General features: G+C 49.1%; 1 protein-coding gene across 2 annotated transcripts in view; it reads left to right on the top strand.

Moving 5' to 3' along the window:
- Positions 1 to 16,142, top strand: part of ASTN1 (astrotactin 1) — a 267,479-nt gene extending 251,337 nt beyond the window's left edge. For both annotated transcript variants that reach the window (XM_008145884.3, XM_028152060.2), the window contains exons 18-23: positions 1,096 to 1,229; positions 4,849 to 5,000; positions 6,010 to 6,145; positions 10,278 to 10,378; positions 11,260 to 11,443; positions 15,785 to 16,142. In XM_008145884.3, the coding sequence (XP_008144106.2) occupies positions 1,096 to 1,229; positions 4,849 to 5,000; positions 6,010 to 6,145; positions 10,278 to 10,378; positions 11,260 to 11,443; positions 15,785 to 16,022 (945 nt within the window). In that variant the 3' untranslated portion in view covers positions 16,023 to 16,142. The remainder of the gene's footprint in view (positions 1 to 1,095; positions 1,230 to 4,848; positions 5,001 to 6,009; positions 6,146 to 10,277; positions 10,379 to 11,259; positions 11,444 to 15,784) is intronic.
- Positions 16,143 to 27,278: the final 11,136 nt, after the last annotated feature.

Genomic DNA, 27,278 nt, shown 5'->3' with positions numbered 1-27,278 from the left:
ACTCAAAATGCCATGTCCATGCAGAAGTTCCTGCCTTATATTATGGAGCAGGTCATGACATCTCCCAACAACCCCTCCATCTCCTCTGCTTCTCCCTTTCCAAAGATGCTCAGGGAAAAAGCAGGGACCCAAAGGGATAAGTAGGGAAAATGTGACTGAGGCGGTGACTTAGCTCATTTCCTCTCTTTGATCTCCTCAAGGTCATAAAGGACAGAGTGGGTCAAAACAGACACAAAAACAGCAACAATACAGACAAAAATAAACACCTGAAAGCTTATTAGGGTGGGGACTTCTGAGACTATAGGCAAAGGTGACCTTGGGGACAAGACCTAGTAGAGTCTCAGCAGTGAGCCTCTTACCTGCCTGAGAGGTGTGCCCATGCAGGTGGGGTGATAATTGCTTTCTCTGTCCTCTTTTGAGGGACACCTGGTGTGTCAGTTTCAGAGGTGGTGTCTAAGCCAATAGGAGGGATTTTGTGTGTGTGTTTCTCTCTCTTACTAGTATCTGCCTCTGCCACAGATACTTTATTGAGTGTTTGAAAAGAAATTGTCCCTTCGGTTTATAAACTCCTCTTCAGTTTGATAGAAGTGACCATGGAAAGAGTAGTGGGAGGGAAGAGAACTCTGGCAGGGGGCTTGAGAGGATGAAAGGAGACCCAAAGCCCAGAGTGACAGTGGCTCTACTCCACTGCCCAGCGCTGCCCTGCCTTGTCTTCTGACAGGATGAAGAGGGCAAATAAGGATGCACAGAGAGGCATTTGAGAAAGAACTAAGTGCCTCTGGGCAGAGGGAAGAGCAGTAAAGGCAAGTCCCCCTCACTATCTGGTAAAGAAGTCATTGTTGCTAGAATCCAGGTGCGGAATGATGGAATAGAAAGGAGATGGCAGGTGGAATAAGACTTGCTTCCAAGGTGTCAACCACAGGGACAATTGTGATGCTAATGCAAGATGGGCCCTAGAGGTCTGGGCTTCCCAGAACAATCTCCTGGAAAGAAGTACTACTGGCTGGAAGATACTTAAGACCAAACAGAGCTTTGATGGCCCTTGATTATGGTGACTCAGCCTGGATCCCTGACACTCTTTGCCCTCTCTTGCAGCTCTTGCAGGAAGCCACCATGAGCTCTCTGTGGTGCTCCGGGACTGGAGATGTCATCGAGGACTGGTGTCGCTGTGACTCCACTGCATTTGGGGCTGATGGGCTCCCTACGTGTGCGCCTCTGCCACAGCCTGTGTATGAGTCCCTTTCTTTGCCTCTCTCTTGCATGCATGCCTCAGCATTATTCCTCAAACACTTATTAGAGAAGGTCTACTATTAGCAAAGCTATGGGCCAGATGCTTGGAAACAGAGAGAAAACCATGATGCTGTATCTGCCTTCAGGGAGCTTTTAATCTTCTAGGTGAGGCAGGTACACAAACTAATTGTAGGAGGAATGGTTTGATAATAGTTATGTGAGACATGTAAGTGAAGGCTTCATGAAGGAGGTGAAACTTGAATTTCTCCTCGAAGATGGAGAAAGTAGGACAGCATAGCCAGAAGGTAAGGGGTAAAAGTGCTGTTGCTTTGGAGGAAGTCAAGTCTATAATGAGGCCACTGGTGTCAGTCCATGTGGAGCAGTTAGGTGCTGTTATCCCTCCTTGTAATAGATAAGGGAATGGGTTCCTATAGACTGAGGAATTTTCCAAAGTCATAGAGCAGAGCCATGGCTAAGAGGCATTGATATTAGCCATCACAGTGTGGAGAGGATACACAGAGATGACTTTGAGTGGAACCAGTGGGGCTTGGTGGCTGACAGTAGGTGTGAGAAGGAAGGAGAATTGAGAATGGACTTAGGCTTATGACCTGGGTGTCTGGGAAGATGAATAGGCCACAAATGAGAAAAGCATCAAAGAAGAAGCAAGTGTGAGGAAGAGGCTAGTTCCGTGGGGGCCTGCCTTGGAGTTACAGTGGGGCAGTTCTATAGCAGTGGCCAGTGGTCAGAGGGAAAGCTAGTTTGGAGCTGCATAAAAAAGTAACCACTAGAGATAAGACTGAATCCAACCCAAAGAAATGAGAGATGGAACACAGCTCTGAGAAAGAATGCTCCAGAATAAGTGTCAACTGGGAAGAGCAGGGGGTCAGGGATGAATATGGGGAGGGGAGGGGGGGATGCATTTGAGGGGTGCATAGAGTACAAAGTGCTGCAAAGGTGGCTGAGAATGAACATGTCCAATCTCTTGCCCCTCACGGGAAGGCTGCACCGACTGGCTGAACAGCCTGTGAATCCTGACGGGCTAGGGCCCAAGGCAGGACCCCCTTCTAGTCTCTGCTATAGCATCTGCCATTGGAGTGGAGCATAGAATTATCATGTCTAATATGGAGTGCTGGTAGGGCAGGCTGGAGGAGCATGACCCATGGGTTGGTTAGGCAATGAGAGCGGAGGGAGGATCAGGACCTACAGTACCTGCAGGGCTGAGTAGGCAGGAGCAAGATGGAAGAAGGACCCAGCAAGTGCGAGGCTGGTCTTGGTGAACACTGCCCTCTGCCTGTTATGTGGATGTGCAGGTGGGCATTAAAGGACCAGGACTGAACAGGAAAAGAACCAGAAAGAGGACAACACAATAGTAGAGTGTCATTACAAGCCAATGTCTTCTCTTGTCCACAGCCCTTCCTTATGTAGTTTTAGACATACCAGCCATTGCCTTCTTGCTCATTATCGCTGTGACTTGGACTTTTAGAGTCAAAATATAATCAAGCTAATTATTAGTAGAAGTCCTTCCTTTTGGTAGAAAAGGAGCTACTAGAAGAAGATGGTGCTTCCAGACTGATTCACCAACTAAGAAATCTGCCTTTGACACGTAACACTGAATCCACCAAACAGTTATCACCAGGGACATGAGATCTAGCCATTAGTGTCCTCGGGCTGGTTTCATTCGTAAACCTGCATTTACTAAACGTCATAGACAAAGTTCAAATTGGGCTACATTTTCAAGAACAGGAACATCTACTAGGGACTTCACTTTTCTTGTTAATTCTAATCAGTAGCAGACCTTAGTTTCTTGAATTTTTGTTGGTAGTGGGAAATAGAAAAGCACTTTAGCTTTCCACACGTCTGTAAATCTCACACACTCCTGTTTCTCAGTAGAGGCCAGCCTTACTCCATGTTTTCACAGAATCTGAGTTCTCAGAAAGGTTTATTTACTTGCTTAAGCCTCCTAATGCTTTTTCTTCAAAATAGCATTCTGCATATGACTCTAATTAATGAATTTGTCAATATCTGCACTGTTTTGGGTCTATTCCATCTTTAATGTCATACGCAAACTATGCACTTCTCATAGGAAGCCACTAGAGAACATGTGTTTTGCATTATTTTCCCACTAGTTGAATTCCTTGCTGTTGCTCCCACAGCCTCCTGTGATTTCTTTTTAAAGTTCTTATCACACATTATTATAATCACATGCATAACTATGTTTGTCTATTGACCACCCCATAAAAATAGGGGCTGGAGCTGGTATGCACACCTCTGCATCTTCAGCACTAACCAAGTACATTCTTATAAATAATGGGTAAATTAGTAAATCATTGCCAAGTTGAAAATGAGCATTGCTTGGGTGTGATACACTCACAGTGCCTTGCCAAGTTAATCCTTGAGACCAATGATGGGCATCTGTGAGCCTAGTAGAGGCCAGAGGACCAGGATTATGGGTGGTCATGCGATATGGGAACCAAGGATGGGGGTGAATGGCAGGGATACATGTGAGGGAGGGAGGCTGGAGTGAGCAAGAACTGGGAAAAAAGCCCACAAGCCAGTGGTCTAGGAAGAAACAGGGAATTGGAAGCAATTGAGAAATCTGAGACCCACACATGAAGTCAGAACAAGGCAGGGAATTGAAACCACGTGGACCATTAGGAGAGGCATACCAGTGAATGTCAATAATGGTTATTGAGTGTCTGCAACATACAAAGAGGTATGAGATGGAAAGGCAAAGAGTGGTCAAGATGGACAATTTACACAGAATGAGCAGACTATGAATTGGAAAAATCAAGAAAAGAAGGGAATTGGAATCAGGATACCTATAGAAACCCAAGAACAGAAACTGAAATGAGAACCTGAGTTTGCAGACACAGGACATCAACCTGAGGACAAGTTGACTGGTGGCCAGCTTTCTCTTGCCCAGCAAAGCTCCTCATGAAATGAGAACCTGAGTTTGCAGACACAGGACATCAACCTGAGGACAAGTTGACTGGTGGCCAGCTTTCTCTTGCTCAGCAAAGCTCCTCATGAGCATTACCTCCTAACTGAGCCTGTTCCAAGGCCCACAAGCTCAGAAGGCCTAGGGAAGAAAATATGTTAATTCCCACAGCAAGAGGCAAAGCTGGGGTCCCACCAGCAGGGCAGATCCTGACAGTGCTACAGAAACTGAGCTGACCACAGCCTTGATAATGCAGGCTCTCCTAGCCACCACCTTCAGTGGGCCCGAGTATGAGCAATATAGGCACATTCTCATTGTTTCAAGAGTAAATCCAGAAATTATATTTTCAAGCTCTATCAAGGGCTATCCCAAAAGCCCTGTCCCTGACCATGTGAGATGCAGGCACTCATTCATCTTTGACTCACCTACTAATTTAATTACAAATATATGTTGAATTTCTAACCTGAAATTGGTACTTAAAATATAGATATCAAGGATCTTCCAGAAACTTGACTCTCTAGTGAAGGAGACAGGCACTCACAGAGGTCGTTGTAATGGTTGGTTAAGATAAAGGTTAGAAGGAAGAATTTATACTTGAGAAGGTGGCCAGTGGTGGTATAAGAAGAGCCTGCAGGTCTCAGCTGGGTCCCCGTTTCATGTTTCCTCTTCTCTGCCCTCAGGCTGCGGCTGTCCACAGTGCATGAGCCCAGCAGCACCCTCGTGGTCCTGGAGTGGGAACACTCAGAGCCTCCCATCGGGGTACAGATTGTAGATTACCTCATTCGTCAAGAGAAGGTCACCGACAGGATGGACCACTCCAAAGTGGAGACTGGTGAGCATCTCCCACCACTTCCTGGACCCAGGTGGAAAGCAGGAGAGAAAAATGCCTGCCTCCTGGCTCTGCACCAGGTCCCCAGGGCCCCAGGGCAATTCTGGAGGGGGCTGAGCAGCAGTCATCTTGTCCATTTAAGTTTTTGCCTGGTAAGCATCTGACAAAATCTTGTTTTGATTTTGTTTTACTTTTTGTTTATGGAAGAGGTGTCCATTTCGTTGCCTCTAGGCACACTCACAAAGAAATAATGATACAGCACACTAGTTATCCTCGCCCATAATTAGAAGACAATTCTGTGCTAACCGCTGCCATGATTACAGAAGAAAAGATTTCTTTACTAATAAGGCGAAAGCATGTGTGGACAGATTCGCTTACCCCATGTCTTGTCCTAAAGCAAACTCTGCTTTTGCTAGGACCAGCTAGAAGAAGGAAGTCTTAGAGTAGTGGAATCACCTCTTGAATAAATGCTTCATGCCTCACTATTTCACTGTCTACATATAAGAAAGGTCAAGGTAAATCATTCCTGAAACTTACACGAGTGTGGTCACCAACAGAATGGTAGCATCCACAGTCTAACTCAGGGTAAATATGTTATGGTAAAACCGTCCCTGAGGCTTAGAGACAGTCAGTGCCCTCAAGCATGGATTGCTGTCCACGGCTTCTTCCCAGGCCCTTTCCCTGATGTGCACAGGCACCACGAAGGTCTGGCAATGACCACTGATCAGAACAGCTGTTCTCACCAAGGACATTGCATAAAAACTCGCAAATGTGGCATGTCCCTCTTGCCCTAGTTGCTTCTGAGCTAACTCTGGACAAATGGCTCTAAACCAGTTAGTTAAATTTGAAATAGTCATAAAAAACTATTCCTTCTAGGTCTCCTTTCTCTACCTGGAATTCAAGAAGCCTGGGGACCAAGCGATTTTAATGTTAAGCTTTCACTAAGTTGATCCTGTGTCCTCATTGCTTGGCCTTGATTTCTTATGCCTTTTCCACCGCTTCCCTCGGGCAGAAACGGTGCTGAGCTTTGTGGATGACATCATCTCCGGAGCGAAGTCTCCTTGTGCCATGCCCTCTCAGGTGCCAGACAAGGAGCTCACCACCATCTCTTTGATCATCCGATGCCTGGAACCCGACACCATCTACATGTGAGTGACTCCTACTGCCTCGCTGTTCCTTCCCCCACACATCCCGAGGCTCCTGGCTGGTTCCTTTTTGCTACTTGGGTTCCTTTAGAGGCTTGGAAAAATGTTTTGAGTCTCAAGTTTTGTCCTGATCAGCATTAAACAGAACCTTCCAGACACAGTAGGGGGGGTGGGATCAAGAAAGATAATATAGTCCCATCCTGCAAAGAGTTTACAACATTAGAGGGGAAATAGAGAAACAACTAACCTTAACATCAGGCAGAATGGAAAAAACACTAGATGGAAAAGAGCAAGGGACATGTTGAAGAGAAAGGAAAGTGGTTGATTGTGATTTGCGGGGTGAATTGGATTGAGTAGCATTTCAGAAGGTAGGGTCATGTTGGAAAGGGCATACCAGGCGGCGGGAACAGGGAGGGAAAGGCAAAGAGGCATGAAGGTGAGTAGCAAAGTTGTCCACAGGGCGGAAGCAGAAGGTGAGTAATAGGGATAGAAGAGAGCAAAACTGGGACAACAGAGTGAAATGCTATATATCAGAGGAGATTAACTTTTTGGAGGAAAGGAGCAGAATACCAAGAACTCTGCTTTAGAAAGCTAGCTCCAGTGGCATTGAAATAGTTTACTGAGGTTAGCGGTGGTCTGCACTTTTCTTCAAAGGACACACAGTCAGCTGGCACCTGCAACAGCCCTGTTCTCCCTGAGAGCTCCTCCCATCCCTCCCTGTGCTCTGGGAACGACTGAAAGCTATTTGTGAAGCAGAGACACAAACGACACCGAGAGAGGAGAGAGATCATGATGCAATCCAAGTCCTGGGAGGAAAATCTGAGAGCTAAGGCAGAAACCATTGTGATGTAGTTCTGGGACCTTCTGACCCCATCAGGATGAAAAACATTTAACAGTTTACAGATGAGGTCACGAGAATAGCGTCAAGGTTTCCAGAATAAATCATTTCCATTTCCGCAGTCAGGGAGTTCAAAGATGAAAAGCACTAGAAATGTGAGGGGCATTGATTGCATGATGAACTTGGATGCCCAGGCTGAATATTTTCAATATAGGAAAAAGAAATGTAACCAAGGGGCCATGCTGATGAAAGTAAAATATGTGAGTTTTTACTGGAGGAGTTGGGAAATAACAGAGAAACATAAATGCTAATCCTAGGACGAAGGACAGCCAGCCTACTTATGATCGGGCAGTTGTGGCCTTTTATGACAAAAGGAACAAAGGTAGCTGCTGTAAAATTCCTGAAACTCAGTGAAACTGGAATTGTCATTTATAATAAGGGCTCCATAATCCCTGCCCCTAAGTCACAACTATTAGTTAGGAATTTCAAAGTTCCTATGAGCATGAAGCTGGCATTGCTGTGGGGAATGCCAACCCTCACCCACCCGGGGACCCTCCTCAGCTTGGCCTGATGTGGCTAAGTTTCCTGCTCAAAGAACTGAGGCTGATGCCTCCTCCACTCTGACATCCCTGGTGAACTTCCAGTATTGCCCTCTGGCTTGTAAAACTGCAAACTTCCTGTGACCTTGAAGAAATTAAAGACCAAGCATGGGGCTGAGGAAAAGATAGACAGTGTCCACTAGGACCTAGTGGAAGGTGGCACTGCAGATCACAGGACGAGGGCCTGGCCTGGGAGACATTCCTCTGCACTAGGCTGGAGGGAGGCTGAGCTTCAGCCCCCAGTACAGGAGAGGAGCCCTGGGTGAAGTGTTGAGAACACATGAGCCCTGAGCCTGGATTGTTTCTAACCACTGAGGGTAAGTGAGGCTCTTAAAGTTTCTGCAACAAAGCTTTCTCATCTATAAAATGGAGGAAGGCAGCCTTCATTTATGGAGTGCTGACCATGTGAGGGTGCCTCTGGGAATCCTTCTGACCCTGTGAGATTAAGGTGATTGTTCTCATTTTATAGCTGAGGAAACAGATTCAGCAACATTGAGTAACTGCCCCAGAATCACACAGCTGGTAGTCTGGGGTGTGGCCAGGGGTGAAGAATGGAATCAGAGTTCTCATCTCTTCATGCACACGTTTCATGCCCCAGCCACTCGAGGCTTACAGGAAGGATCTAGTAGCATGATCTTAGCACCTCACCTTGAGGCACAGAGGTAGAGCTGCATTTCACAGACCTGGCTGACCTTGTCATCTGACGCATTTTACTTAATGCACTTAAGAATCATTATTCTGGGAAGGGTCCACAGCACAAACCCAGTTAAGAATCCATGGTTGGGAAGTATCTTAAAGGGAGTGTCTGGTCCAACATCTTCATTCTAGAGACAAGGAAACGGACCAAAGGGGGGTGACTCCGTGGCCCGCTAGCCCATGTTCTTCGCCACAGCATGTGCTCACAGGAGAGCCACTGCCTCTGGGGCCTGTGACAGCAGACAGGTCATTCAGAAGGGAGCAGATCCGGAGTGATCCGCAGAAACCACCCCTCTCTCTCCCCCCCCCCCCCACCTGCAAGGGAGCCTGTGAAAGCAACAGATCTTTCAGACCCCAGCTCTGGAGCCACAGCCAGGCTGTGCTGGTTCCCAGCCTGCACATGAGGATTGAGGGCACTGGGACCCCTGAGGAATGGTCTGAGGTCAAGCATCCCCTCTACTTAGAAGGTTTGGGACTGGTGTATTTGCCAATATTTCCTCAATAGCCATTTAAAGAAAAACCAGCCGTGGGAAGCATTTCCTTTCCTAATGCCTTCCTTTGCTATTAAAAATAGTGCCTAGAACCCTACATTTTATACTAAATGCCCCTTTAGAGTAATTTGGGAATTAAGTTAAGCACAGGCATTTTTATCCCAGCTCAGTATTCTCTCAGTTTAGCTGGAACTTAAAGCAAGATGGGACACAATTCCAGGCTGCCCGAGCAGTGGGGCTGCTGGGGTGGGTGAGAGGAATGCTGTCCCGGGCATACAGACGGAGCCACCTGTTGGGATGGGACGGGGAGCTGAGCACCTGGTTCCGGTCTTAGGCCTGTGGAGCCCACCGCTGTGGTCTTGGCCACGTGTCCCGCACGACCAGGATGCCCAGTGAGATGGAGGCTGCCTGTGTGTGGTGCCCGTGGTTCCTGCATGAGGACTTGGGGAGGTCAGAGGAGGCAATCCACACACTGATACACGACTTTCTCTGGGCTCCTCTGAGGGAGGAAGTGGTGGGTGGATGCAAGGTTGTCTTTTCTCAACCCAATGAGAATAAAGGCAGCATTAATGACATTCTCATTGGGTTGGGGACAGAGGCCCTGGGCACCAACACCAGAGGTTATTGTCAAGGTCACATTCACATTCCTCTCTGAGTCCCAGAACCTCCTCTCCATCACCCGGGGGGTAAGGGGTTATCCACTCAGCCTTCAATAGCCAGGTCTTCCTCCCCCTCCTTGGGTGGGGGGCTCTCCTAAGGGGTGGGGGCTCCTTCTCATTGTCACATCCCTCTACGGTTCGTTTCCACTTGGGACGTGCAGTAGCACCCGTGTGGTCAGAGGAGCTGTGTGTGGGAAGTAGAGCCCCAGCCACCCCTCCATCCTGGTGGTCTCACTTCCAACTTTGAAGAGGAAAACTGCCCTCAGTCCTGTGTCCCAAGTGTCAACTGAGCACAAGACAGGACAGAGCAGGATCAGTGAGCTGTGCAGGGTCGTTGGGCTCCAGGTCCCGCACGAGGTCTCCCTGTTTTATTACCATCCCCATTTCACAGAAGAGGAAAATCAGCTCAAAGGCGTTAAACTAACATCACATGGTGGGGAGCAGGAGCCTCAGACCCCGGTTCTGACCACCCCACAGACTCCTGCCCTCAGCTCAGTGGTTGTCAGAAAGTAACTGGCATGAGAATTGCCTGGGCCCCGTCCCTGGGGTCTCCATCCAGTAGGTCTGGGTGGGGCATGACGCTGCTGCTGCAGGTCTGGGGACCCCACTTTGAGAACCAGTGCTCTGTGCTATGATGCTTCCCATCAGGTAATATACCCAAGACCAGAAACCCCAACCCAAGACCCACCAGGAAGCAGTGAGAGGCTTGGGACCACACACCTTGTGACCTCGGTGATGGCAGTAAGTGCATCGTGGAGTAGCAGAGCAGCTGGGGGCAACCCCCTCCCCACACTCCCCCCCAGATCCAGGTAGAGTCTGGCCATTCTCTGATAACGACATCCTCCCCGCCAGGTTCACCCTGTGGGGTGTGGACAACACAGGACGGCGCTCCAGGCCCAGTGACGTGATCGTGAAGACCCCCTGCCCTGTGGTGGATGATGTCAAAGCCCAAGGTAAGAGATGAAGGATGCCCAAGGACCACCCCTCGCCATCAGGAGGAGGGAGTTTGAGGGAACAACCTAGAGCTCCGGGGGGAAAGAGGAGAATCCAAGGCTGAGCATAGGGGCCTCTCCCTCCCAGGAGTCCTCCTTGCTCTCGCTTCTGGCGGAAATCCTCGTAGTACCCCATCTTTAGTGAGTCCTGGAGCCAGGAGACGCTGGTGCAGGCTCTGGGCACACCTGGGGACTCACCAGGTGCTCAGTACCTGCTGGGGTCCCAGTGACCTCTGCCCTCAGCATGGGATCCGGCACTTACTCTCTCCATATTTTGTGTACATCAGCAAATGTGAAAGGCCCCATCCATCAGTCTTAGAATGGAGCTGAGATATAGTCTTCTTCCACCCCCCTCTATGGACTGGCGGGGATCCAGCAGCTTCCTGCACCCTTGGAACGCAGCCCCTGCTCCCTAGTGCCTTCCCTCTGTTGCCTCTGCCCCCTTCCTTCCACACGCCTTTACCCTCCCTCCCACTTGCCTGGGGTCGCACTGCCTGTACAGTATTAACCTATGAGCTTTTGCCTCAGGCTCTATTTTTAGGAAACATGGGCAAAGACAACGAATATTATAACTAAAATTAACATGGGAGGTATTCTATTCAAAGGCTTTCATTTTATAGAAGAAAAACCTGAAACCTGATGGGGCAAAGGTAAAGTGATTGACTCAATCCACTTTCTCCAGGTGCTGGGCTCAGTATTCATTAAGTAATATCACACACACATGTATGCAGGTGTATATGCCTATACACACAAATGCATGCATGCATGTGTGCCTGAATATATATTAGTTTATATATGTATGTATATGAAGTCGTATTTATTTGTCTTGTCTGCCTCCTCAGAAATAGCAGACAAGATCTACAATCTCTTCAATGGCTACACCAGCGGGAAGGAGCAGCAGACGGCCTACAACACCCTCCTGGACCTGGGCTCCCCCACCCTTCACCGAGTCCTTTACCACTACAACCAGCACTACGAGAGTTTTGGAGAATTCACCTGGAGGTGTGAGGATGAATTGGGACCCAGGTAATCAGTCAACTTCAGTGCCTTTTCCCCCATTTTTTAATTAAAGTTATTGGGGTGACATTAGTTAATAGGATCAAAGAGGTTTCATGTGTAGATTTCTACGTTATAAGGTATGTATATTGCACTGTATGCCCACTACCCAAAGTCATATCTTCTCCCGTATATTAGGACCCCCACTACTCCCTTCCCTCTGGTAACTACCACAGTGCTATTTGTGTTAACTATTTCAGTTTTATATCCCACATATGAGTGAAATCATGTTCTTTAGTTTTTTCTGATTGACTTATTTCACAAGATACATTCATGTTGTTGCAAATGGCCTTACTTCATCCTTTCTTATGGCTGAGTAGTATTCCATTGTGTATTTGTACTACATCTTCTTTATCCAGCCCTCTATAGCAGGGCACTTTGGTTGTTTCCATGTCTTGGCCACCATGAATGCTGCTGCAATGAACTTAGGGATGCCTATATCTTTGTGAATACATGTTTCAAGTTTTTTGTATATAAAGCCAGGAGAGGGATTGCTGGGTTGTATGGTAGCTCTATTCTTAATTTTTAAAGGAATCCCCAGACTGCTTTGCATAGTGGTTATACCAGTCTACATTCCCACTAGCAGTGAATGAGGGTTACCCTTTCTCCATAACCTCTCCAACACTTATTATTGCTTGTCTTGTTAGTAATAGTCACTCTAACAGGTGTGAGGTGGTATCTCATTGTAGTGTTGATTTGCACTTGCCCAATTGCTAGTGAGGTTAAACATCTTTCGTATATCTATTGGCTGTTCATATGTCTTCTTGGGAGAAGTGTATATTTTCAGGTCCTCTGCCCACTTTTTGATTGGGTTTTTGTTTGTTTGATATTGAGTTCTTTATATCTTTGTCAGAGCTGTTGTTTGCACGTATCATCTCCCATCTGGTTGGCTGCCTCTTTGTGTTGTTGTCAGTATCTTTTACTGTGTGGAAGCTTTTTAGTTTTATATAGTCACATTCTTTTATTTTTACCTTTACTTCCCTTGCCTTTGGGGTCAAGTTCATAAAATTTTCTCTATAACCAAGGTTCATATTTTCTTCTGTATAACTTACTAGAGGCCCAGTGCAGTGGGGTCCCTCGGCCTGGCCTGTGTGATCGGGCCGAAACCAGCTCTCTGACATCCCCCGAAGGGTCCCGGATTGCAAGAGGGCACAGGCCAGGCTGTGAGACCCCACCAGTGCATGATTGGGGCCGGGGAGGGACTGCAGGAGGGCTCCAGGACGTGTCTGGCCCATCTTGCTCAGTCCTGATCAGCCGGACCCCAGCAGCAAGCTAACCTGCCGGTCGGAGCGTCTGCCCCCTGGTGGTCAGTACATGTCATAGCAAGTGGTTGAGCGGCCTTAGCATATCATTAAGCATATTACTCTTGGATTGGTTGAATGGCCGACCAGACACTTAGCATATTAGGCTTTTATTATTTAGGTCTTTGATCCATTTTGAATTAATTTTTGTACATGGGGACAAACTTAATCCAGTTTCATTTGTTTGCATGTGTCTTTTCAGTTTTCCCAGCACCATTTATTGAAGAGACGATCTTTACTCCATTGTGTGTGTCTGGCTTCTTTGTCAAACATTACTTGTCCACATACCTGCAGTTTTATAGTTGGGCTGTTCTGTTCCATTGATCTGTGTGTCTGTTTCTCTGCCAATCCCATGCTGTTTTGATTATCATAGCTCTGAAGTATAATTTGAAGTCAGGTAGCATGATACCTTCTTATTGGGTGTATATATACAGTTCCTGGTTAGGGAACATAAATGTCACAGTTTGAATAGCACGAACATTTCCTATATCATCTTGATTTCCAAGAGCATTTGGATTGCCAGTTTCTCTCTTGTAACTCAAGAGTCAGAAGGAAAATTGGTTAATGAAGTGATCAGGGGAAGAAACATGGATCTCACCATGTAGTAAGACCTACTGCTGACTATACACTCTTTTCCCAAAACCTGGAGACCCTTTAACTAGTTTTTCAAGGCTCAATAAGATTTGAAAATAATGTGTAGTTTCATTGGCTTGTGGAAAATAAAGTTTTACTCGTAGTGTCATGGATCTCAGGGAGAACCACAGGAAAGAAAAAGTTCTGTTTTTCTTGCCTTGAGATACATCAATGCACTTTGGAGTCATTTGTGGGGATGATTAAAAAGGGGTCTGCTGGATACCTACTTCCTGTGAGCAAGCAGGGATTCCTTCAGTTCAGTCCAACTCATGGAAGCTTCCAGGTGGGGCCAAGGGTTGAAATACTTTGATAACAACACTGGTTGCATTGCTAGTAAGAAAGAAGACCACAGACTCTGAGATGGTCAAGGGCAGACCCACATTAATTACTGTTTTTTTTAAGTGAGCAATGAAAGTAGCTGCAAAGACTCAGGGGTAAGTAAATCCATCTGTTGGAAAGGATGGCTATGGCATGTTTATTTCTTAAAGATAATATAGATGCTGCTCCTCCCTCTTCCTTCACTCCCCTTTCCTCCACCAACTCAGGACATGCAGCAGGATAGGTAAGAGGATGGGCCGCCTAAGTTCCTGTTGATGTTGACTTTCGGAAAGCTTGCTTGGCCAAACTGCAGAGAAGAGCCCATCTGCATAAGATGGTATTTAGTCAGCAAGTTGGGGGTCAGATTCCCTCTGACCCACCATTGAAGTTGGAGCAAATGTAACTGCCCTTCCTGTGATCGCACACTGTCTTAGATCCTTGACTGTGCTGCTGGGGCTCAACACCTTTCCTCCTGTGTCCTCTCCACCCCTCTCTGTGTGCCCTCCTAGGAATGCGGTGCTCATGGCCAGGAATTAAATGAAAGCGATTACTGTTCTTTGAAAGCTCATTTAAGTGGGGTGTGGTAGCTTCGTTTTCTGGAAGGGATTGATTAAATGGGAAGGGATGATTTATCACCTGAGAAGTTAGCTTAGCGGTTGATAAAGACTACAAGAGTTTGCGCTGAGCTTCCCAGAACAGCATTTTCCAGCTTGTTCAAATAGACTCTTTCTCATGGTCTCTGAAGAACACAGTGAGTGAAGGATTCCTGCTCCTTCACACATCCTGAGTGTTCAGGGTCAACGCCAGTGAGCTGGCTATCAGGTAGCTTCTGTCTCTGATACACACCAGGAAGAAGCCTACACACCAGTGTGATAGTGGGTGGGAGGGCCATTTCCCCAAGCTACAAGCACAGGCGATCATACTCTATCCTTGGCCCAGAGACATCACTCCTTTCCAGTGTGTGGGAAGGCCTCGCCCAGCCCTGCTCCTTACTCTCCAGGGATCTGCAAACAGCTCGGGTGCCTCTCATCACCTCCTTTGTCCACCTTGATTGAGGCTCAATAGCAGTGATCTCCTTCCTCTCTGCAGGAGATGGCGGAAGGGAGCATGAACTCCCCGCAGGTTAATTAGGTGATGTGTGCCCCTGAAAGTCTGCACTTTCCACAAGAAAGACCCTGGGCCAACGTGCATGGAGGGCATTATTGACCTCGTCTGTACCACAATCAATTACCTCCACACCGCATAGCTAGTTACATTTGCTATCCCCATAAGATCACTGTTTCAGCTGCTGCTACTCAGTGCAGAAATAGCATTGAAAAGAGAACTATTCAGACAAATACCTTGTTTGCCATCCTACCTGATAAAAGGGTAATATGCTAATTGACTGTACCTTCGCTATGCCCACAGCCAATCAGGGCGCTATGCAAATTAACCAAGATGGCGGCCCCCACACGCTGCCCTGCCCCCCATCGCTGAGTGGCTAATGGACCCGGGCTGGGTCCTCCCGCCGCTCACGGAACCAGGCCAGCAGGAGGCGCCAGATCGCTGATGGCGGTGTGGGGCGGGCAGCGCCTGCCCCGCGCCGCCAAGCCCCGACCCTGAAAGAAGGCGGAAGATGGTGGCCAGAGCCAAGGCCTGGGTCCCCTGGTGCCGGCGGAAAACTGGTGCAGGCAGCCAGGTGAATGAATGTCTTGCACGAATCTTCGTGCAAACGGGCTTCTAGTCTAATGATGATAAATTACTGACTTTAAAGAAAACTGATTTGATGTCTTTCAAAACTGACAGCTCTATGATTTTAAAAGGGCAGACATTCCCACCGAATATATTTAGCAATTTCCTCATTTCATTTTGTGTCCCTGTCTGCCCCACTTTGCACACCCATCCTATTACTGGTATTTCATTCATTCGTTTGACAAATAATCTATGGAGGGCCCTGTTCTAACTGCCAAGGATAGAGCAGTAAGCAAACCAGGCCAGGCTCGGTCCCTCAAAATGTACGGCCTCACACTGCTTGCCTTCCTATCTTCCCCTCTTTCTAACCTCCATGCTTGTCCCCTAGGAAAGCTGGCCTCATCCTTTCCCAGCTTGGGGAGCTCAGCAGCTGGTGCAACAGACTCCTTCAGGAACCCAAGATAAGCTTGCGGCGTGGCTCCCTCCAGTACCTGGGCTGCCGCTACAGCGAGATCAAGCCCTATGGACTTGACTGGTCAGCGCTGAGCCAGGACCTCAGGAAGACATGTGAGGAGCAGACCCTCAGCGTCCCCTACAACGATTATGGGGACAGCAAAGACATCTAGCACCATGAGGCCAGAGAGCGGCTGCCAGAAGCAGGAGAGAGGAGGGGGACATCTGGGTAGGTTTGTGGATTTTTAATATTTTTTAATGGAACATTAAAACCTCCACGGGTGACATGTAACCCAGGGAGAAACCGACCCTTGCTCGCTGCAGGATTTCTTCACTATGTTCTCCATCTGCATGACCAGGACACAACCTGCCAGCCAGCGGCTTCATGCAGCACCATTTCTAGGTCAGGGGATCTCTTTGGGGCTTGTTTTGCAATTGATTTGATTTCCCCCATCCCCCCATGGGGTTCATCCAGGAAGGGCCAGTACCACCATCAGAGTTTAGTGGACCGAAGTAAGTAATTACCGATCACAAAAAACTTCTGCCCCCCACCCCCACACCTCGTCCGTACCACAACCATTACGTTGCTAGCTTTTCAGATCATTTCTCTGGACGCACATAGGAAAGAGGCATCTTCTTCCCCCACCTGTTTGCCAGGAGGGCAGAGATTCTGCCCGAGCGTTGGCACAGGCACCAGTGGGGGCCCGGCCAGCAGGAAGCCTAGCTTTGCAGAAAGCACTTTGCAGGTGGACCAGTGATGGCCTGAGCTGTCCCCTCACACCTCAGAGGCCTGAACACACACTCAGCTACCCTGCCCTTGACCAGGGTCCTCATCTGGAAACACGAGAGAAAGGTCATGGAGAAGATGTAAGGCCAGCCACAGAGCGGTGCTGATCTCTTCTAAACAGTAATAACGACAGACCACATTCACTGAGTGAGTACTAGGTGCCAGACGCTGCTCTCAGTACTTTACATGTCACCAAATTCTCACAACAGCCCCCACCCCCCCAGTGCTATTCTGAGCTCCTTTTCAGTGATGAGGAAACTAAGGCAAAGAGAGGGTACGCACCTTGTCCCAAATGCCGCCTCTGGTCTGTCTGGACGGCAGTGTGAGTTCAGGCCGGCACGCTGCAGAGCAAGGCACTTACCCTGCCAGCCTTGTGCTCAGTGTTGTCTGGACGGTAGCTGTGAGCTCCATGGGTTCCTGCCCAGAGAGCCTTCCCACTCCCTGAGGTGTAGATGCACCCACCATGGACAGGAGGGGAGCCCAGTGCACCTTTAACTCTAGCTAGAGCACCTTTGGGACCACAGGGTCCCCACCCAGGCTGGGAGTGAAGACTGGGCTATGGCTGTGAGCTCAGGTCGCTCTCACCCCATCCAATCTAATAATAGAGTAACATGTAAATTACCATCACTCCGCTACGCCCACGATTGGGCGGCGGGAGGCTGGGGGGCGGGACTCGGGGTGGCCTATCCGGCCATTGAGAGGCACGGATCCGCTGCCACTGAGGGGGGCTATCCAGCCATTGAGAGGCGCAGGGGGCAGGACCCCCACCCCCTGTGCCTCTCAATGGCCAGATCCGTGGCCGCTGAGGGGGCCTGCCGCGGACACCTAGCTGCGCCTCTCAATGGCAGGGTAGCCAGGTATCCGTGGCAGCCCCCCTTAGCGGCTGTTGAGAGGCGCAGGGGGCAGGAGTCCTGCCCCCTGCGCCTCTCAACAGCAGAGTAGCCCCCCTCAGCGGACCATCAAAAGTGGGGGGGCTGGGTGCCTGTCTGCTCTGGCACCAGGCCTTTCAGAAGCCTCCGCCGAGCCAGAGACTTCTGAAAGACCTGGTGCACCAGTGGACAGGCACCCAGCTCCCCCGCGAAAAGCGAAAGCGCGTAGGGGACCCTACACGTGCATGACTCAATCATGCACTGGGCCTCTAGTCTTTCCACAGGTTCATCGCACACAATGGACTGCCCCTGCCTTAGAGACCCCCCTCCCAGCCTGCAGGAAACTGGCTGTCCCACCTGCTCAATGCAGGGCTCAGCTAAGATGCCTCAGGGGAAAGTTTCTCACTGTCACCAACCAATGGGGTGGCGAGGAAAGGCCACCTTCGCAGCTGCCACTGTGTTCTGTCCTTTATTTAAGTTTGAGCAGAAAACCAGGTCCATGCAGCAGCGGGAGGCTCCAAGGTTGTCCCTAGCGGTGGGCAAGGTAAGGGCAGGGAGTGACATCCAGCTTTTTTATTAAAATAAAAGAGGCTCACTGTCACTCCCAAGTCCTTTTCATCTGCTTTATCTTTGCTCTTCCTGTCTGGGACCTATCCCCTTTGTCTCTTCCTTCCCCAGGATTCTCTTCCTCCTTCTGCCCCCATCTCTGCACCAGGCATGTGCACACACATATACACCTGCCTAGAGAGGGTGATGGTACCGGCCAGTATTCAGCCTCTAGTTTCCAAGCTGCCAAACAGGTCTTAAGGGAGTTGGTCCTGTCCACCAACACTCACCCAGCCTGGTGTCCCCACGAATGGACACCGTGAGAGCAGTCATTTCCCACGGAGTTTGGTCTGTTTGTTATTTTTAGTTAACCACATTTCTTGATATTCAAATGTTCTATTAAAAAAAATTGAGTGTGAAAAACCCCCACTTTACTACTGTAGAAGGAAGAAAGAATATGATTGACCAACTTCAGGTATAGCAGTATTGTTTAAAAGAGAATTATTGTACGATTACTTAAAATGGAACTAAATAATAAAGCTGTTAGTAAGTGTCCAGTGTGTGGGTGTTACCTTGTGTCTTTAAATAATCAGTGTCTGGTTGGACCACCTGGGGAATCGTTTGCTTTAAATGTTAGGTTCCAAATACAGAGGTCTTATCACCTGTCATCTGAACTAGAAAGAAAAAGTTAGATTTTAACAGCAAATTATAAACTTACAATATTACTACCTAGTGATGATTCTTACTTTTTCTCTGCCACCTATTTAAATGTACTGCATACAACACTGCACGCCCAAGACACACTGGTGGGTAAGATGAGCTGTTCTCCATCTCAGAGCTAGTACTTTATGGGGAAAGTTAGACATTGAAGCCATCATTACAAAGAACTCCAAACAATCTCTTTTTCTCTCTCTACAATGTAACTATAAATAGATGTCATCTCACACCACTCCCTTTATCTTTCACAACCGGATGTGAAGGGTCTGCACACTTAGTAGGCCCCCTTGCAAAGTAATGATGAGCCTTCTAGCCGCTGCAAGCAGGAACTACTAACGACTGTGGCAGTTTTAAAACATGGCTATAAATTCTTTGACATCTCCCAACTAGAAGCATGTTCTGCTGGCTCTCTTCCTGAATCTGGGCAGGTTTATGACTATTTTAACCATAGATTATGATAGAAGTGACACTAGGTGACTTCCACATCTGAGTCATAAAAGGCCTTGGGACATCCACCTTCTCCTCTGGAATTCTTACTCTCTGGAGCCCTGTGTTACCACAAAAGATCTGAGGCCACCTGCCAGAGAGGTCATGTGTGAGCACTCTAGGCCAAGGTCACAATGTAAGTGCGTTGAGCCCAGCCTTCCAGACATTCCTCCTGAGGCACCTGACACATGAACGGAGCATCTCAGACCCTCTGCCAGATGCATACCACCCAGCAACCTCTATCAATGTCTCATGAAAGAGAAGACTCACCCTGCCAACCTCAACCCGGATTCCTGACCCTAAAAGTTAGACAACATCACAAATAAAATGGTTATTATTGTTTAAGGTCCTCAGGACGCATGAGCTGAACTAACAGCAACATTTCACTGAACAAGTTTTCTGTCTGTTGTTTTATCTTATGATGATGGGAGGGGGTGCCTTACATGCAGCAAAACTGACCAAGACGACACAGCCATGTTTACATGCCCAGGCCTTGCTGCTCAGCCTGGACATCAGCATGTGCACTCTCAAGGCTCCTGTAACGTGAGTTTACTGGCATTCATGGAGAAGGGGCACCTCCCTTGTCTGATATCACTGAGTGTGGATGCAGACTGGCATAGGAGTCACAGTAGTCCAAGTACAACCCCCCCCCCCCCCACCCTGTCATCTGGTCATATCCTCAGACAGACCAGACCAGCCACTGAGATGTCTACACACTGAGAGAGCCCTACCACACCCACGGAGCTGTTGTGTCTGCGCCATGGTAACCCTGACCGAGAAGGTCAGTCTCGTACACTTCAGACCTGTAGACCTTCCAGACAGTCTCTCTTGGGTACCAAACGGGGCAAGATGTTTTGATCTTCACTCTGTAGGCTCTCTGTCCCTTGGCAACACAAGAGGGATCTGAGGAGGCCCACAATGGAGGTGTTGGTGATGGAGCTGACTGGAGCAGGCAGGGAGTGGGGAACATAAAGGGAGGGTATTTGGTTGCCACGACAACACCAGCAAACACTCAAAGGGGAGGGTGTGGCCCAGGATTTAACGAAGTGCCACTGGGTTTGAGCAGCAACTGGAATGTCTGAGTGTAGCTGCATTCCTCCCCACAGAGCCTTGCCAGGCCACCAGCAGGGGCTGCCAGGACCTCTCAGGAATGCTCCGGGTGAAGAAAGGCTTGGAACAGACAAGCAGGCCTCAGGTGTGGGCTTTCTGACCCCCCAGCCACAGAACGGGGCCTCCCAGAAGGAATTTGGAAAACTCCACAAAGAGCCAAAGCAGACTTGATCTACAAATTATTGCCACCCCTCCCCCCAAAAAACAAACAAACACAGCCTGACATTCTTCAGGGTATGAGCAGGCACTTGAAAAGTTCTTCCCTGCAAATGCTCACCTCTGTCTTTCCCTTGATGTCTGCCTTTTCCACAGTATCCTCACAGTGGGGATGGACCTGGGTCTGAAAACCCTCACAGGCTGATCGAACAGAAGACGGGTTTGTGGTGCATGTTAGCAACAGGAACGTGGGTGGCAGTGGGCTGGTGAGGCAGGTTTGGAAAGATGCTGTAACAAGAGAGGCAAGACCACAGACATGGAGCACACAAAAGCCTGAGGTCAAGGCAGGGCCTGTGTTGGATGGCCCAGTGGTTAGATGAGGCTTCCACTAGCCAGGAGATTAACCAAAACCCTAAGAAGAATGCCCTAGTGAGGCACCTACTAGCCAGTTATCCATTAGGAAGGAGGCCTGCAGCTCCCCCTAGAGGCTGGAAAACCTATCTTGGGAATCTGACCTCGCCTTCTGGTCCAGGTCCTCAGACTCGGCCCTTCTCCAAACTCAACTCCCTTCTGTCTCATTTCATCTTCCCCTGAGCATCAACTAATGAGGCAATTCTTATCTGAGATACAGCATGAAGGGGAGCCGAGAACACGTGGTGAGATTTTAAGGGCTAATTAGGGTGATTTGGGATACTTCGTTGGAAAAGGAAGAACATTCATTCATTCATGAATATGTATTATTATTTCTTGAGCTCCAGCTGTGCTAGGGAAAGGAACTCACATGAACACTTTACATGCCAAGTGCTTCCAAGGGTCACTAAAGTGGCCCCACTGAATGCTCATAACTCTACAGATACAAACGTATCCCCACTTTATAAACGGGCTCTCAGAGACCCAGTCACCTGCCAACACCCTCCTGAGCTGGAAGTCTACACTAGGTCTTGAGTCTGAAGCCTGTACTCTCTCAATGAGGAAGCATGATACGTAAGTGCCTGAATGCCTACTAAAGTTCACTTCGGGAGATAAGTTGAAATACACGGATGTCTCGGTACCTCCTGGAACTTCATTTATATCTGGAGGGAACCTTGCTACTCTCCCCAAGCCACAGCCATGGCCTGGGGTCCTCTTTACCTCATTAAGGTACCGTGTCTAGCTCTAAAATCATTATGGGTGGGTGTAGATTGCTTATTTATGAGCATGCTACCCAGGCAGAGGCCTGGGACACGCTCGGACATTAACAAGACCCACTAAGATTGTGGATCAATTACATTGTCTTGCTGACAGTTTTTTCTTTAATTTTTTTAAAAAATCCCTTCCCTTAATACTTAGAATCACATTCTAACTGTTTAATTTGGGGTATTAAACTGGCACACAGCATAGCTTTAAATGAAATTATATTTAAAACATAGCCAAAGGTTCAGAGAACATTTAATTGCATGTGAGTGTGTATGGTGGGAGAGAGGGAGAGGGAGGAACGGGAAGAGGAGAAAGGGAGAGGGGGAGGGAGATCAACAAATTCATTAGAATTATCTCAAAATTCAAGCCAGAAAATGCACAAAAAGCCAGCATATCACCATCCCTACTACTACAGCTCCATGGTAGACACTTCACATTCACTATGTATCAAAGTGGGGAATTATTCCATTTTACAGATGGTAAAATTTAGCCTTAAGCCATTAAGTGACTTGCTCAGGATCACCTGACTTTATCTCAAGTCAGGTTGTCTCTTAGAGTCTCTATCTCGTCTGATCAACACTTACTATTTCTTTCCAACCCATGTGGAATACACACTTAAAAACCGAAATGTGCCTATTTATTAGCTGGGCTAAAGCACATCTCAGCAACCTAAAGTTGACCCCTGAATTCAACGCAGTCTCCTGTGTTGGGCCTATATTATCATCACTTCTTGGATTATTGTTAAAGAACCAGTCAAAGAATAAAAGTCAAGTGTCCACAGGTCCACTGACCCATCCCCAACACAACATCTTTTTTTTTTTTTTTTTCACATCCATAAAAATCTGGGTTGGGATTCAATTCAGCAAAATTCAAGGTTTTGTCTAGGCAGGGCATGTGCAGGCAGGGCCAGAGATCTAACACCCAGTGAGAGTGTTTCCAGGCCCCCGTGTGGGATGTACTGGCTTCCCTGAGGGCCACCTGGTCCACGGGGTGAACATGGCCAAAAATCCAACCTGTGTTACACTTCCCAAGCCACTGTTTCTGACGAAGGGGGGCTGGTTTCTACTTCAAAAGGCATCAAGTGGCCTAATGGAGCCCTGAGCTCATCTGACTTGGAAGAGTTTACAATTGAGTAGGGGAAAGACAAGAACACACGGAACCAAACATCAGTCAACTAAATCGAGTATCTTAGGAGAGGACAGGAAGGGCTCAGGGACACAGTAACATTTTCAAGAACAGCTTCATGACAATGGAGAACACGAGAAGGGGCCAAGGAAGTGAGCAGGTTTTGACACGTGGAGACAGGGAAGGCACTCCAGGGTGAGGCAGGAGGTTGGGGATGTGCCCCCGGACGGGGAAGAGGTGCTTGTTCAGAGGCAGTGGCAGGTCAGTGCAACAGGTCAGTGCTGGGACTCGTCTGGCCACTGAGGACATGCAGAGTCTGTGGACTCGGTTCTCTGAGTCACGGGTGGCTCGATGGGAGCTGTGCTTTAGAAGGAATGATGTGGACTCAGTGTGCTGGTGGGTCGGGGGCAAGAGGCAGGGTGGGGACCTTGCTTGGCCATGTTACCATGGTCTGTTGAGGGGTTGATGCAGCCTGAGCCAGGGGAGAGCAGGGCAGATGGAGAGGAGAATGATGGGTGTGAGAGGTATGGAGATGCGGTGGGTTATGTGCAAGCATAAAGAAACTGGTGGCTGAGGAGACCCTCCCTCTGATCCCACTCTGCCCTCACCTCCTCCCTCCCTCCCTCTGCCCCAGAGCTGGCCTGGGTGCACCTCCACACATGCACCCAGCTCTCTCCCACCTCAGACCTGCTGTCCTCTGTGCTGGCTTGCTCGGCCCCGCTATTCGCTGGGCACCCTCTCACTCTGCACGTCTCTCAGAAGCATACCATATAAACTAGCATCTCCCCACACCTGGCTAGGCCTCACCCCTTAGCCACACCTTTTTTTTTTTTTCGTAGCCTCTTCACCAGCAGACATATTTCTGGGTATACTGTTTGTCCCCTTAACCTCTTTCAAGCTCTATGAAGACAGAGACCTGGTTTTGTTCACTGAGTAGGTGCTCAGTAAATATCAAATGAAACGACATTACCAGCTATGTGGATGTTTTTGGCTTCACTAAGGTCAGAGAAGACCAGATATAAATTGTACAGCTCTGGGGCACAGTGGGTTCGTTAATGCTAGAGGGACTGGCTATTAGGCAGGATGACCCATAGAAGGAAATGCTACAGTGAACGATTTGATCTTTCAGAGGCTCAAGCCGAGGACCCCACAAAACAAAGAGGAAAAACAGAGGGCTCATTGGCAAGGAGCTGAACACAGAAAATCATTCACACCTCAAGGTGCATTGGCCACCAGACTAGATTCTGACCAGAAAGTGTGCCTTTGAGCCTAGGTAGGCTCAGATCACAGCAGACCTGAAAATAACCATTATTTTTTAACCTCAATCTTACCTTGTTCCAGATCCAAACACCCAAGGCACATACATACACGTAGAGGCTCTGTGAGCGTGGACCATTGGTGACATGAGATTCACACCTCCTCCATGGCCAAGCCCCGTGTTTTTTTTCTGAGCCAACCACTGGGTGAGCTAGTGAGATGCCCCAAAGCCAGCCCCGGAGATGCCCTGGAGCTGTTCATAAGTGGGGCCTTCCCACTGCCCTCCTGCCCAGCCGGAGCCCCTCACCATCCGGTTGGCCTGAACCTGAGAGCAGGGCGTCTCCAGCTGACCGTGACTCAGCCTGTCATTTCAGGTTTCAGTCCGTGGAAACCAGAGCCCCCGTCGCTCCACGACTGTCCCTGGGGAAGCTGTTCAGCAGAAGGCAGCCTTGCCAGATGGGTGTGAGTGGCATCTGCAGGGGCATCTGCTTATATTCAGGGCCTCGCCTGGGCTGCGGGCCCTGGGAGGGAGCGCTCAAAGGCTCGCTCTCAGCTGTCCTGCCCTCAGTTACCAAAAAGGCCACAAGGACACCCAGGGCACCTTGAAACACATGTCGCCTTCCCATCTCAGGTCTGCGCTGGGCCTCGTGGGCAGGACATCGCATAGTGGAAAGCAAGCATATGCCACATCCCGTTTGGGACAGAAAACTGGGACTCCCATCCCAACTGCACTTAGTTGTATGAACTTACGTTTCTCAATAACCTGTTACTCAGTGTCCTCATCTGCGAAATGGGGAAAAACAACATAAAAACACACACCTCTTCTTGCTCTGCCTAATCCATGGGTAGCCATAAAGCATAAGAAAGCACTTGGTGACCCATAAAGAAAATGCAAGGTGATACTCGTTTTACTCTCAAATGTTTGTGTAGTCAACTCCCTGCCAAGGCCCGAGCTCCTACCCTCACCTAACTATTCCTCAGTGCTCCCCAAAGGGCTCCCAGGGGGCTGAGCGACCCCCAGCCGTCAGGCAGCCCAGAGGCCTTGGCACGCTTTCCCCAGCTACAAAAGCCTCCTGGGGTGAGCCAAACACTGGGTATGTGAGATTTCCAATTGCCTAAAAAAGCAGCCATATGCTTTCTTCAAAAGCCTGCTCCTCCTGGCTCCTGTCCTGCAGTGACCACCTTCATGGGTGCGGGAGCTTACCTCAGCGGCATCACCTTGAGGTTCCCCCCACGGTCCCCTTACACAGCCTGTTACTCACCGTTCTCTTTTCCTTCTCACATCTTGGCATCTCACAGAACCAGGCCTGACCCTCAGTCCAGTCATGGCACCTAAAGGAACGTTCTTCACCAGCCTGACCTGGTGTCCTTGTCTATGAAATGAGGACATGGAAGTTGAGGATCTTTTGTGAGGGTTCAATAAGATTGCGTTTGCCAAGCGCACAGCATGCGTGAGCTGGCTGCTACCTTCCAGCTCAGCTGGGTGGCCCACTGACATCCAGTGACACACAGCCTTTCCTCATCCTACCGCTGTATCGTCACCCCTTTCCTTCCCGTGGCCCGGACTCTCCCCGCTCCCTTTTCTGCTAAGATCACATGCATCCTTCACACGCCATCAGACGCTACCTACCTTGGCATCAGGAGTGAGGCCCACTTCCTCTGAACCATAAGGGTTCTTGCCCTTTATTGCTGTAACTCCTGAGGCTCTTGACATCACTACGGTGCCCTTTGCTTCTGTATATCATCGCATCTAACGAAATTCCATGTTTCTCCTCCTCACACGTACCACTTACTTCCTCGTTTCTAAACGCCCGGGAGGAATGGTCAGTCTTCAGGCACTGGCACTCGGAAAGCGATCTGGAAGTGGCGGGAGGACTTACGGAATAAGACACCAAACACACCTCACGTGTTCTGTGCTAATTTCTTTAATAAACACCTTACAGTCGTACAGAGTAACTGGCTGTGGCTGTTACCTTCCAGTGCAGGGGTGGGCTCTGTTCACCGTGCTCCCCTCAAGCCCTCCTCTCAGGCACCAGCTGACATGCTCACTGGTGGTGCCACAGTGCAGAGCAAGCGTCAGGGCCAATGGCTCATAGTGGACAGAAGGGAAAGGGAGACTCCAGAGCAGCTCTTCCCTTTCATGTGCAAGTTTGTCCTCTCGTCTCTGGTCGAAAACTGTCCCACTAAGCCGCAGCAAGCCATTCCTGGGCAACTGGGTACCAGAGTCCCCAATTACCAGGGAAAAGAGGAAGCAGAGTTGTGACTTGGGAACAAGGACACAGATGGGAGGGGCCTTGGGAGAGGCTGCCCGTGACCCCACCGGTGAGTGAGAGTCGCTGAACTCTGTCTATCCTGGGGAGCGAGGGGGAGCTAACACCCAAAGTCCTTCAACTTGATGAGTGACTGAAGGAGCTCAAACACTAATGCCGGGACAAGGGCTGAAAGGACCTTCCCCAAGTGGCCAGAGCTGACGGACAGGCAGCCTTCGGGCTGAGAGCCTTCCAGCCACCACAGGAGCGGTGCCCTCCAGGCTGTGGGGAACTGCAGGTGTCCCCAGCAGAGAATAAAATATCTTTACGTGAAGGATGAAGAGAAGCATGCTCACTGCCACTCCTGGGGGACACTGAGCACAGACCTGCCCTGGCATGGCCTGCAGCCTCCTGAGCTGGGCTAGGCCAGGACGTCTAGCGCCTCCATCTCGGACAAGGAAGGACCCTGCACAGAGCTCGATACCCCACCAGGAATCCGGGTCCTCTCTCCAAGAAAACAATTTTACACTTTTTTTTTTAAATGGAGAGTTGAAACTTTTCCATTGTCCTTCCCATAGGGAAGCCTACCAGAATCCCAGAAATAAACATTTGTTCTCTTCTTGGGGCACTAAATGTGAGCCCAGACAGCGAGCGGTTTCTCTCACGCCCTCACGGTTGGAGGTCAGGAGGATGAGCGTTGTTGGGATGGACTGCTCTTCCTTTCCCCAGTAACTAAGCCACCCTCATTCCATGTCCTCTTCATCTGTTCCAGAATAGTCTTCTTTCCTGTGTGACGTGTAGCTCCAGATAGTGGCGAGTCACATGTTCCCGTCCTGTTTGCCCAGCCATGGACTCGGTGTTGATGGGAGACCGCGCAGCTTCAGGGGAGGCAAGCTCCCAGCCCTCCCTGAGATGATAAACTGGGGTCTCAAACAAGAAATTAGTTCCTGA

The sequence above is a fragment of the Eptesicus fuscus genome, chromosome 22, assembly GCF_027574615.1.
Source record: "Eptesicus fuscus isolate TK198812 chromosome 22, DD_ASM_mEF_20220401, whole genome shotgun sequence".
NCBI lineage: Eukaryota > Metazoa > Chordata > Mammalia > Chiroptera > Vespertilionidae > Eptesicus > Eptesicus fuscus.
This window is presented reverse-complemented; position numbering and strand designations above follow the sequence as displayed.